This window comes from Myotis lucifugus, unplaced genomic scaffold, assembly GCF_000147115.1.
Source record: "Myotis lucifugus unplaced genomic scaffold, Myoluc2.0 scaffold_1871, whole genome shotgun sequence".
Lineage (NCBI taxonomy): Eukaryota > Metazoa > Chordata > Mammalia > Chiroptera > Vespertilionidae > Myotis > Myotis lucifugus.
The window spans coordinates 23,352-35,655 of NW_005872919.1; the positions used below are offsets into that span (position 1 = coordinate 23,352).

At 61.4% G+C, this 12,304-nt stretch overlaps 3 protein-coding genes across 7 annotated transcripts in view; all 3 read right to left on the reverse strand.

Moving 5' to 3' along the window:
- HYAL2 (hyaluronoglucosaminidase 2) overlaps positions 1-4,775 on the reverse strand; it is an 8,354-nt gene extending 3,579 nt beyond the window's left edge. Inside the window, exon 1 of one of the 2 annotated variants that reach the window (XM_006108191.3) lies at positions 1,195-1,298. The gene's annotated coding sequence lies outside the window, so the exon portion shown is untranslated. Of the gene's footprint in view, positions 1-1,194; positions 1,299-4,665 lie in introns of those variants that run through there. The other variant, XM_023748825.1, reaches the window with a different exon arrangement.
- TUSC2 (tumor suppressor candidate 2) lies at positions 3,303-6,806 on the reverse strand. Its single transcript, XM_006108193.3, has 3 exons — positions 5,869-6,806; positions 4,666-4,786; positions 3,303-4,497 (listed from the first exon to the last, which is right to left on the reverse strand). Exons 1-3 carry the CDS (start codon positions 6,249-6,251, stop codon positions 4,432-4,434), a joined length of 570 nt encoding a protein of 189 aa, XP_006108255.3. The 5' UTR covers positions 6,252-6,806; the 3' UTR covers positions 3,303-4,431.
- A 121-nt stretch (positions 6,807-6,927) lies between these two features.
- On the reverse strand, positions 6,928-12,294 carry RASSF1 (Ras association domain family member 1). Of its 4 annotated transcripts, none has more exons than XM_023748827.1 (5): positions 11,980-12,294; positions 9,177-9,281; positions 8,678-8,975; positions 8,458-8,573; positions 6,928-7,870 (listed from the first exon to the last, which is right to left on the reverse strand). In XM_023748827.1, the coding sequence occupies exons 2-5, from the start codon at positions 9,183-9,185 to the stop codon at positions 7,610-7,612; spliced, it is 684 nt and encodes a 227-aa protein (XP_023604595.1). In that variant the 5' UTR covers positions 9,186-9,281; positions 11,980-12,294; the 3' UTR covers positions 6,928-7,609. The 4 variants fall into 4 exon arrangements, with proteins under 4 accessions (XP_023604595.1, XP_023604594.1, XP_014305734.1 ...); XM_023748826.1 differs by lacking the exon at positions 11,980-12,294 and adding an exon at positions 10,271-11,503; XM_014450248.2 differs by lacking the exon at positions 11,980-12,294 and having other exon boundaries at positions 6,928-7,868; positions 9,177-11,510.
- Positions 12,295-12,304: the final 10 nt, after the last annotated feature.

Below are 12,304 nucleotides of genomic sequence, written 5' to 3' on the forward strand. Positions count from 1 at the left end.
GGCTCGGCGCCTCCGCTGGCTCCGCCCCCGGCTCGAGGGCCCTTTAAGAATCCTGCGCGGAGGCGGGCCCGGGGCAGGCCTGGCGGCCGGGGCGGGAAGGCGCGCCCCATGTCCGCGCCGCCAGTGCGGGGTTTTGGACTCTAGCGCCCCCGGATCCTCCTCCAAGGAACGGGGCGACCCATATGGGGCCGTGAGGCCCCTCCGAACGGGGGTTTCTCCTGGAGTCTCAGCGTCCGACGCCAGTCAGGCCGAGACACCCCCCCCCGCATCCTGTGCGGGTGGTACAGTCCTCCCCGGTCCGCGGCGCGGCCAGCCCCTTAAAGGGACAGCAGCATAAAGGACGGGGATCGGGGAGGCAATAAAGGAGGTGGTATTCCCCCACTCAGCCGCGAGGAGGTGCTGTGGGGCCCCGCGGCCTGGCTTTGGGGGCAGCGGCGGATCTGGCTCTGCACCCGAGTGTCGCCCCGGCCGGGGGGGCCCCTTTGTGTGGAAAGGGGGACGGTGACCAGAGCCGATCTCCAGACTCCCAGGACAGTAGACCCCTGTGGATCGGGGCTCCCCTCCCCCGTCCAGGGTCTGAAGGGGAGCCCCGCCCCCTGCTTTGCCTGGGGAAGGGGGCCGAGCGCCCGCCTCTTAGTCCTTTCTGGGCTGGGCTGAGGCCGTGGTTGTCTTGGCAACATGAGCAGTGGGTCTCAGCTTGGCCGGCGGGTTGAGGGCCTGTAAGGCCAGCGGGCCCTCGGGATAGGGCACCCCCTTCCAGCGACATGCATCAGGGACGGGCCAGCCCCTGGACCCCCGTCCCCTTCTGCGCAGTCTCGGAGGATGAGGGTGGGGGGCTGTGGAAGCCCCCAAGGCTTCCTTTCAACCCTGAGGAGGCGGCGGCCACCCTTGCAGGAGGTCCTGGTGGGAACGCAGAGAACACTGGCCCGGCCAGAGGGGCGCCCCAGGCCTCCACCCGGTATCCTGAGCCCATCTCCCCGCAAACCCCTTCCGCTGGGCAGCGGGCTTGAAGCTGGACTGGAGCAAGACCCCCTGGCCTCTTGCTAGATCCGCTGCCCGTGCCGTGCTCAGCTCCCGGAAGGGCCGGGGTCGCACCACCAGCCCATTCCCCGCTCGCAAGCCGGGGAGAGGGAGGGAACACGGCTGAGAGCGCACCGATGCGGGGTGCAGACCAGCCGTCTGCGCGGGGCTCACCTGTATGGGAGTCCTCGGCTCCGTAGGTTAGAGCCTCTCCAGTCCAGCGACTCGCGCCAGCTGCTGCCCAGTGGGCAGCCCGCCGGCGACTTGATAAACCCCATCCCCTCCTACTCCTCCCGCCTCCCACCCAGCCCTCTCTCCTCACTTCCTGCTGCCCCTTAGAGGAAAGGGCCAGGAATGGCGGGGGAGGGGCCGCTTTGACCCTGTTTCCCTCGGGTCTGCCCTGCTGGCTGACTGTCCCCCCACCCTTCCCCGCTGGGTCCTGCCCAGCCCGACTGGGCCAAGTGACAGGAAGGCTGTGGGCTCCCATCAGGTGCCAGCCTCCCCCAGGCCGGAAGCTTCCTTAACACTGAACGCTCTTCTCCCCAACTTTCCCCTGAGTTTGAGACCATCCTAAGGTCCAGTAGAGTGCAAGGGCCCTGGTGTTGGGGGTTTGGGGAGTCAGACTACTCGGGGGATGCTTGGCTGATGGTTCCCCTAAGCAGGTGGTGAAGGGAAGGGGGGTGTCTGGGAAGGGATTGGGAGAAATTCCAGGAGCTGAGTCAATCTTTTCCACTGAGAGCGGAAGTATCCTGTTTGACGAATAGACAATATGCTGATGTGACTGTGGCGGGTGGTGGGGGCAGGGCTGGGAGCGGCCTGCAGGGTGTTCTCCTGCTGGAGGACATTCCTGGGTGATATCCTGACTCCTCCTTGCAACCTGTGGGAAGTAGGTGCCCATGTGTGGCTGGCCCCAGGGGGGCCCCAGCGAGGTGTGGACAAATGTACACCCCCTCAGATCACTTTGAACGTACCCCCTCCCCCAGCCTTTACCCTGCTGGCCCACTTCCCTGATGCCCAGGCCTCTTTCCTAACAGAGGCTGTGAAATTGGACGTCTGGGGGAAGTGGGCACATACCCTGGAATCTGCCCCTGAGGACCAAGGAGCCCAAGACGTGGCATGGGAGGGTGGCGTCCCTATACCACCACGCTGGCTCCACAAGGGACACTGGCTTGGAAAGCTTCAAGGGTGGAGGCCCAGGGGAAACAAAGACCAGGCCAGGCTGTCCCAGGGTAGGGACACTTCCTCAGGCGGCAGCAGGAAGGAAGTGAGCACAGCACAGCCCAGCGGGAGGGTGTGGGGAAGCAGTGACCTGACCCCCATTGTTTACGGCTCTGGGGTCAGCTGGGGCCCAGCACAGTGAGTTCTCCCACACTGGGACGGTGATGCTAGGAGATGGGGTGCCATCTGGCCAGGCAGAACCCTGTGCCTGGGGCAGTCAGCAGGCGGGACAGCAGATGACCGAACCTTGTCTGCTATCTTATTGGGAAAACGGGCAGATGCCCAAAGAACTGTAAGTCCAGGTTGCAGCGGGATCTTGCCAAGTGTGACCTCCAGAAGGTGAGCAGGCCAACTCCCCAGACCCAGAAGCCTGTGTGCTTGAACGCCCTCCTCCCTCACCAGGCGCTGGGCTGATGGCTAAGGGCTGGGCAGAGCAGTGAACGGGCCTCACAGCAGGCCCTGAGAGACAGGCGGAATGTCCACAGGGGGCAGGGGCAGGCGGCAGGTCAGACGGCGGGTGGCAGGGAACAGGACTGGGCGCTGAGCTTTGCTGGAACAGAGGCCCCAAGGCCACTCTCCTGGTGGGACCCACAGGCAGCCCAGGAGGAGGCAGGTGGACTTGGAAGGCAGAGCCTGGAAGGAGACCAAGGGTGTGTGCCACCCATCTGGCTGCTGTCCACTTAAGGCTGGCCTTGGAGGCCCATAGGGTTTAGGCTGTGGCTCCATGTAGGGTCAGCTGGCACTGCTGACCTATATGAGGTCACATCCTCACCTCAGGTTAGGCCAATCCCTAAGGAAGTCTCCCAAGACCTTTCAACTCCAGGGATACCATCTACTGAAAGCAATATAGGAGTGGCCCTCCATCCTGAGGGATCCTGCGGTAAGGTCTGTGTGAGTACACTGCCACCTCCTGGTCATGGCTGGGATGGCTGCAGACCAGGCTCAGGCTTGCCTCTGGCCTTGCTATAGATGGGGGCCCAGCGTCCTGGGCCCAGGCCTACCCACTGAGCCCAGGCGGCGGTCTAGATGCTGGGTGTCACAGCCCCAAGGATGCCACTCTTGTCTTCAGGGTCTACAAATAATTTTATTGAAACTGAACCAGTAACACAACAGCCTTCCTGGATTGGGGGCCACCCTCCCCACACCACTTCCCATACTCTGGAAGCACAGAGCTTGCACAGTAAGGAATTAAAAAAAAAAAAAGTCATTTCTATGTAGAAATCAGACTCTGCCCCAACAATGTCATGGACTAGACTATTTACAAACTTTCACATTTTACATCTTTTATGGTTGTTCTCTCTGTCCCTACCCAGGGGCTCCAATACCTTCCCCTGATTGATCCTGAAGGGATGGGCACACTATAGGGGAAGGGGTGGTGGGCTCGGAGCTATTGGCACCACAGGGTGGTGTCTTCCCAATGTGTGGGGGGACTGGTGCAAAAGGCAAGGGAGATCACATGGAGGAGGTGGGTAGGAGCACCGGCATCCAGAGCCCTTCCTGATCCCATCCTATGCCTTCTCAACTGCGGGGAGGGGAAGGACGACTCCAGGGGCAACTAGTTGCAGTGGGGAGGGGTCAGCCCAGCCCTGGGCAGAGGGAGAAGCCTCCACACCAGCCCCTCCTCCTGTTAACAGCCAGCAAACTGTCCCTCCGTCTGGGGTGGGAACACAGGGCAGGTAGGTAGGAGGAATCAGGCTTGTGTTGCCCCAGCCTCTGTCCAACAGAGGAGGAATCGAGGTAGCAAATGGCTGAAATGCTCCAACGAACGGGTAGAGGAAGTGAGGGAAGGGGAGTCCCCACTTGTGTACAGCTCCCACAGCCCAGGGGCTGGAAGAAAGACCTTACTTGTAAAGTGCTGTAGCCCCAGTAGGGTTGGGCCCCAGGCAAGCTTGGAAGCAAGCAGGCCAGGCCAGGGCACAGGAACCAGGCAGCCCCGATCAGCACATGCCCTGCCAGGCTCCTTATCGGCACTGCCGGGGAAGGGAGGCTGGTAACTCCGCCGTCAGCCCTTACCAGCCACCTCTCATCCGAAGACAAACCAGCACCCAACCAACACTGCAGGGCTGCCCGGCTCCCAGCGGCAGCGTCCAGGCCCATGGAGTTTAATCAGGACAGTGGCTTCCGCCTAGGTCCTCAGTGGAAGCCACACCTTGAGCCTGAGGGTTCCTTGCTGAGGCCTGAAACCCCCCAGGCTCACACCTCATAGAGGATCACAGGGAAATCCACGTGGATGCGGGGGGTGTCCAGCTTCACGGTGCCCTGCCATGGAAACAGGGGCTGGTGAGGGTCCTCTCGGGGCCCCTACTCCAGGAAGCCTTCCTGCTCCTCCCGGCTCCTCCCCCAGAGCCCCCACCATGACCGCAGACCCCGTCTGGGTCTACCTCACACACTCAGCATCGGCTCCATGACCACTGCCCAGCCCCTCACCTGAGGTATCAGGTTCTTATGCACCCGCCTCAGCTTGGCCCGCTTCTGCCCGTTCTTGGTGACGATCGTCTCCTCATAGAATTCGTGAGCGAGATCTCCATCCTCGTCATAGAACATGGAGCTGTGTAGAGGAGAGGGGAACAGGCTGGGCTGCAGCCTCACACCTGGTCATGGCACAGGCCACAGACCCCCGGGAAGTGTGCCACCTCCACAAAGGGAGGAGCAACCTTAGGGGAAGGGAAGGAAGGTAACACGCCTGGAGAACCTCTTGCTTAGGGTCTGGGGCTACGAGCAGGAAGTGCTACTGTCGGGCCCCAAGAAGAGAGGCTATACCAGAGCACACTGTCCAGGCAGCCAAGGCTAGTTCTCATCGCTGGTTTGTTCAGCAAGAACAGCCATTCCAGCATCAGGCCCTGGCCGTCACCAGGACTAACAGTGGGCAGGGTGGTGGCTGAGCATGTTGGTCCAGAAGACACCGCTGGCCCAGGGCCAAAGCCTGAGACAGCAGATGCCCGAGCTGGGAGGGAGCCGAAGAGCAAAAAGGCTGCGTCCTGCCCACCAGCCCCAGGTGGCCGGTGCAGCCCAACTGCCACTGTTGGGTCTCCCCAGTGCCTACAGCGACATCTCCAGCATCACCGGAGTGTCAGTCCCCGGGGACACCCGGGCCAGTTCAATCTAATGCTCCCGCTGAACTGAACCCCTGGGGAGAGCGGGAGGTCAGTGCTCCAGACCTGGAGAACATGTCGGGGTGAGGGTCTTTCTTCCTAGGCCACATCCCCAACACTAGGGCCCAGTCCTGCCTTCTCCCCCACCCCGCCCCTCCCCTCCGAGGTCCAGCCTCCCCACTGTGGGAAACCGTCACAGCCAAACGAGGGGTCATTCCCCTCAGAAGAATCAGGGAGGGAGGCTAGGAGCCTTCAACTTGCTGGCTGGGCTTAAAGGGGTGAAAGGACGAGGCCCGATCTTAGTTCTCCCTGCGCGAGGCTGTCGGCCCGGGACAAACTCAGGCCCACTTTTCTCCGAGGGAGATCTTAGGAGCAGCAGGCCTCCAGGAGCCGACGGCCGCCTTCCCTCGCTCCAAAAGGGGCCTGAACATGGGAGTCGTCCCAGCTCCGCGCAGGGGATACGGCGGGGGCAGCTACTTATGACGCACGGCCCCGGCCGCCAGCCTGTCCCCCCCGGGGCGGAACCCCGCGCCCTTACCCTCGGCGCGTGAATACGAAGGGGGGCACGACTCGGCCTCGCGGACGCACCAAAGCCTGCTCCGCGGCCGCCGCCTCCGGGCCGCCGCCCCCCGCCGCCGAGGCGAAGGGCCACAGCCCCCGAGCTTTGGAGCCGCTGGTGCCCATGTCAGGGCCGCCGGCGCATGGCGGACCCCGCGGCCGCTTTGCTCTCACAGGGCAGTCCGCGCCACCATTCCTGCCCCGGCCACCGCTCGCAGGTGCCGCCGCCGTCTTCCGCAGGGTCGGCTGTCTCCACGGAAACCTCATTTCCGCTTCCGCCCGTTTCTCATGCTGCCCCCTGATTGGCTGTTCCTCCCGTCGATCCGCAGAGCGAGACCAATAGCCGCCCCAGACATCAGGCATCCCAGCATGCACCGCGAGACGTCAGGTCCCAGCAGGCCACGGTCTCCAGCCGGGGCAGCTCCCACTCAGGAAGGCGGTGGCTTGTCCTGCGCGCTTGTTTGGCGCGTATGGCGCCTCGGACGTGCCCGTCGGTCAGGTACGGCGGGCCTGCCCGACCACCAGTGTCCCCCTCAACCGGCTCTGTGGGACTTGACCCCCGGGCCAGGCCGCAGCCTGGCCTCATTCTGTTCCCCTTTTGCCATCACCACTGGCAGGTGGAGAAGAAACGGAACCTATGGGAAGTGAGGAATTGGCCACTCGTCATACAGCCACATTGAGGCCTGAGAAGTCAAACCCAGTGTCCTCCCTGAACCAGCAGAAGGTGTGCTTCGGGAAGGCAGGGCTTAACGGCCGTGCTTCAGGGGCCATGAGCAGCGAGTGTCCGTCCAGAGCAGCTCCCACAGCTCTGCTCTGGGGTGTGGGGTTCCCCTGAGCGCTGGCTGCAGCTGATGATCTTGCCCAAAACAAGACCTGAGCCCCAGGGTGCCGAGAGGACTTACATATCTGTACCCAAATCCTTCAAATTGGTCCCACAGTGACCTTGAAAAGGTGTTCTGTGAGCCTGTCCATCACCTTGGGCAGCCACTGGCATGAAGAGCAACTGGGGCTGTGGCCCATATAGAGTCCAAAAGCGGGAGAGTCTTGAATCTTTATTCAGCCAAGTTTTCCCAAGCCCCAGGCCCTGATGATGACTGTCATTCCCACCCCTTTCCCCACAGGAGGCATTCAGCTGAGGCCACAAAATATGCATTCACACACATCATGAAAAATACCCCAAGTAAGACCCTGGCTTTGATTGGCAAACAAGGCATGGACCTGAGCCAGTGCCCACAGACCCCAGCCCAGGTCCTCCTCCTTGGAGGCGCACTGAGGCACTGTTGCTGCAGTGGCAGCAGCACGCAGACTCCAGGGTGTGCCAGAGCCCAGGGCACTGCAGAGGGAAACCTGCATTCTTCCTCGCTGCCTGCCTGGTCTTCAACACCCACTATTGGTCCTGAGACCCCATCCCAGACATACAACCCTTCCCCATAGCTGAGGGTCCTCATCCCTGCAAACATGACCCTATTCTGTTGGTTGGGTCTCCTAGATTCTCGTATCTGAGACACAAATTAAGGAGACTTCTGTCTGCTCTACCCTTGCTGCAACTCTGTCCACCATGACTCAGTACACGAAGGGCAGAGGGTGCAGAGCGATGCTCTGCTACACCCACGGGTGGACACAGGGGACCTGCTCCTTTGCTGCTCTCTGGGTTCATTCCGCCAGCCAGATGAGGGCCTCCATGCACACTCATTCCTCAGGCCAGACAGGCCCTGTCACACTCACACGGCACACCCTCTGTGCTGCCTACGCTCCTCCTTCCACCCAGGGTATAAGAGGTCACCCCAGGGGGCAGGCATGCAGGGCCTCCTGGATCTTCTGGCGGCAACAGGAGTACTTCTGCAGGATCTGGCGGAGGTGTTCCTCTTCCTCCCGCTGTAGGATGCGCAGGAAGTTGCGGAGCTCAGGCATGCTGAAGGCATCCCACTGCAGGGAGGAGGGGTGGCAAAGGCTGCAGCAGGCATGGCCACACCAGCAGGCCTCTCCAGAGAAGACCAGAGCATCATGGTCACACCTGGGGCTTTCTGATCAGGTTCGTGCCTGAATGGTCTGTGCTAGGGTTCCCACCATTCTGTCTAGAAGACGGTCCCACAAAGTAGGCAGTCACCTCGAGGCAGGTAACCAAACCAGATGTTCCCAGTCACCACAGACAGGTCATGCTCACACTCTTTGAGTCTAATCCCACTTCATGGGCCCAACACATTGGAACCAGAAAGCTCCCAGGTGAAAAGTCCTCACGTCTGGAGGGGAGCCCTGGACGTCCTGGGGCCACCTGTGTGGCTGCGATATGGCCTGGGATCACCACAGCGTGAGATGGACTCCTGCATCTCCCGAGGACTCCCACGACGGGAGAGAGGAGAGCACCAAGGCCGTTCTCCCTGGCGTCTGAGACAGGCCCAGACTTGGCACGAATGGCCAGGAAGCCTTCACTCGGCCACAAGGCTCACACACTCCTGGAGAAGCGTGGCAGGGCTTGTCCTTCACCCTCCTCCTCCTCCGAGCCTTACTGTAGCTGCAACCCTCAGCCCTGCCTAGTGACAACCCAGAACGAAGGAGGCTGTGTACTCACGTTCACCTCCCCAGAGTCATTCTCCTTCAGCACGAAGCTCAGGGCCTTCTCACTGGGCCCCGCAAGGAGTCGTAGCCGCAGGGGCTGCTCCTCATCCGACAGCTTCCGGAGGTACACTGAGGTCAGCAGGGGGGAGTGATTAGTCAGGCCCGGCCCCCTCAGCCCTGCACGCACAGCTGCATGCACATGCACCTCCCAGGTGGGTGAGGCGGGAGCCCACCTTGGCCGTGGCGCTCGGCCCGCTCAAAGAGTGCGAACTTGCGGGGGTCATCCACCACCAAGAACTTGCGCAGCAGGGCCTCGATGACCTCGCGTGCCCGCGTGCGTGACAACACGTGCAGGTGCTTGACAGCATCCTTGGGCAGGTAGAAGGAGGTGCGGCGCCTCACGGCTGTGCTCCGCCCTGGGCCCCGCCGGGCGTCCTGCAAGGTGGGAGGCTTCTTGCTGGCAGGCACGGAGACAGGGCGCACCAGCTTCAGCTGCACCTTGATGAAGCCTGTGTAGGAGCCGTCCTTGTTCTGAAGAGAAACCGAACCATGACTGGCTTCCAGGTGAGAAGGGACAGATCTGGGCACTGCCAGTCCACACGGGGCCAGGCTGGATGTGCATCAATCTCTGCGGGGCCCACCCAACCGTACCTCGGCTGCGACCCTTCAGACATCGGGCCCACAGCTGGGCGCCTGCCCCTCCCCGCACCCCTTCCCAGGCTGTCAACTCACCAGGCTCATGAAGAGGTTGCTGTTGATCTGGCCATTGTACTCCTTGATCTTCTGCTCAATCTCAGCCTGAGAAAGGTCAGGTGTCTCCCACTGCACGGGCTCGTCCTGAAAGATGGGGCAGCATGGACCCTTAAGGAGCCATCCCATGCGGCAAGGCATGCCCAGGCACAGAGGTGAGCCCTGGGTGGGCCGCTCTGAGAAGCGGCCTCTGGCGTAGCCTTTGGAAACCGACAAAGCGTGAGCCTGATGAGAGAACCCATCACTGCTCCGGGCTCTGCATGCCAGGGATGGAGACAGCAAAGGCTGCTCTCTGCCCCGACTGTGACAGTCCAGGTGAGACCCTAAGGGCACCTTAAAACCAAGGCACTGAAGCACAAAGCCCGGGGCCAGGAAGAGAAAGGGACATTGGAAAGGACTCTCGCTCACAGTAAAACTACCGCAGCGGCACAGCCCAGTCCCGGCACTTTAGGTGGGCCTGTGTGTGTCCTGGAGAAGGAAGCCCACTTTGCCCCTCACCCTGGCAAAGGGCCCTGGCCCACTGCATGGTGAGAAGTTGAGGGCTGGTGCACAGCAGGAGCCCAGCCACCAGTGGGCAGAGGAAGGGGAACCTCTAAAACATTAGCACCCCTTGGCAGAGGGCCTGGGGCCAGCCGCACGTCTGAGATCTAGTGAGGAAACCACGGTGACATGCTGTTTGAGCTTGACCCAGGCTGCACAAAAGGTAGCTGCAGGCCAGGTTCCAAGTCTGCCTCCTGCTGGAGCCTGCCCACAAGTGCCAAGCAGGTCGGTTTCTGCACCTCCTTCCTGCTGTTGGATGTTTAGTGCAAAGAGGCAGCGCCACCACTCAGCCCCTCCCCCACTCCTCCAGGAACTGGATCCTTATCGGAAAGGTGGAGTATGGACTAGGGCAGTCGGGCACTGAATAAACTTTCTCCTACCAACTGCCTTGGTCCCATTGCATCAGCCTCACTTCCTTTCCGGGTGATGTCAGACAGGCCCTAATGGGAGTGGGAGTGTCACAGACCAGCTGAGATCATGGCTGACTAATGCCTTGTCCCAAGTCCCCAGGGAGTTCCCACCAGAAGGTCTCTTACAGAATAACCCTGTGCCCGGGCTGTGCTTTGGTGCCCCTAAGCTGAAGCCAGCTGATGGGGACGGATCGGGAAGACAGGCGAGGACGCAGGTGGAGTCAGCTTGTCACTGTGTGCTCTGCACCCGGACTCGCTGCTGTCCAGCAGAGCAAGGGCGGTGCGGAGGGTAGGGTGGGCTCTCCAGGAGAAAGGTCCTGGGAGAGGAGGGAACTGAAGCCTGTTTGCTTCCCCGAGCTCCCAAGGTCTTGTGGAGAGAGGAGAGCATCGAGAAGTGACAACTTCAGCACGAGTCTTGGGGACAGCGGGAGGCCCCTAAAGGCTGGTAAGAACAAATGTGTGGGCCCTGGAAAATGGGGATTCTGGGTGGGGTAAAGGAGGGCTGGAGGCTGGGGATAAAGGGTGGGTATGGTATTCAGGCCCAAGGAGAGGCCTGGGACCGAGAGGAAGCCTCAGCGAGGAGCGCCAGGATGAGAGGGCTGCTAGGGGCAGGAGGAAAGCTGGGCGGACTCTAGTGCCAGGGCAGGAAGGAAGAGAATTCTGGGCACAGAACAGGGTGGGCACAGGGACGCCACTATCTTATTCCCCTGCCTTGGGCTGGCTCTGAGCTCCAGCCTGGGAATGAGAGAACTCGCTCCTTCCTGTTCCTTTGCCGGGTAAGTCAGGGCCCTGGACTGGGATGCAGTGGCTCCGTTCCAGCCCCTTTCCTTCTCCGGGTGACCCTCCCTCGGTAGAGTTACTCCTAAAACAAGGGCCTTGGGCAGGAGGCACCGCGCCTCCCACGGGTTGGAGAGGAGGAAGGGTTTCTTTTTGCGTTTCCAAGCTGCCTGGTGAAGGGGATTCCAAGGGCCATCCCAGAGGGATGCCCAGCAGGATCAGAGCATCTCCGTCCCCAAGCACAGAACCCGCCCGCCATCTGCCACTGTCCATGGTGACCGATGGTCTGATTCTACATACAACCGGGGACGCCCCCCGCTCCGGGTCAGTGGGTAGCGTCTTGTGGTTTTCTCGCCTTTCCACAATGGAAAAGAGCTCAGGCCCGAGTGACACGGAGAGTTTCAGGGATCCACACTCGGAGCTTGCACCGAGCTCCGGGCTGAGCTCCTGAGGTCGTCTTCATCTAAAGCACTATCCGCCCTGGCCGGTTTGGCTCAGTGGATAGAGCGTCGGCCTGCGGACTGAAAGGTCCCAGGTTCGATTCCAGTCAAGGGCATGTACCTTGGTTGTAGGCACATCCCCAGTGGGGGATATGCAGGGGGCAGCTGGTCGATGTTTCTCTCTCATCGATGTTTCTAACTCTCTATCCCTCTCCCTTCCTCTCTGTAAAAAATCAATAAAATATATTTAAAAAAAAAATAAAATAAAGCACTATCCACACCCCTTCTCTTGGCTCATGTGAGGACTTCGCCTCCATGGCTGCAGGTCCTGCGCTTCGTAGTCCCATCTCTCTTCCCCATGCTCTGGCCAGGGGTGACCAGCTCCCCAGCGGCTAGTTATCTGAGCCTGGCGGTCACACTCACAGCACAGAGGTCTCCAAGGAGGGGGACACCGGGAGACTCCCTTATATCCTGGGTTAGGGCCCCCTCCCGGGCGCCCTCTCAGCGAGTTTACAATCTGGCCTTCCCCCCTCTGTGGATAAAGTGCCCGGATGCTTATGGTCCCAAACAAGGCTTCCTCCCCGCATCCCCAATCCCGGATCTGCAGGTCCACTCCACCTTCAGTGTATGCGCCCCCCAGGGCGCACTGCGCGTGCACCCGCGAGTGGGGCTCAGAACCCTCCAGGGTCCAGCAGCTGCAACAGGCCAGGACCCGCCAGAGGTGGAGACTCAGCTCCATCCGGGAGTGCAACGGAGGGCGCACACCACGCCTGGCCTCTCCCCTAAGAACACTTCTCAATTCCCGGCGAAGACTCCTCCCTCGCCACTTCCTCCTGGTCCTTCCCAGGGCGGGTGGGTGAGTCCGAACGCGGAAACCGAGGTCTAGTCCGGGCTGCGCGCGGCCTTAGTCATAGGCGGACCGTGCCCGTCCCTGGTCTGCCCC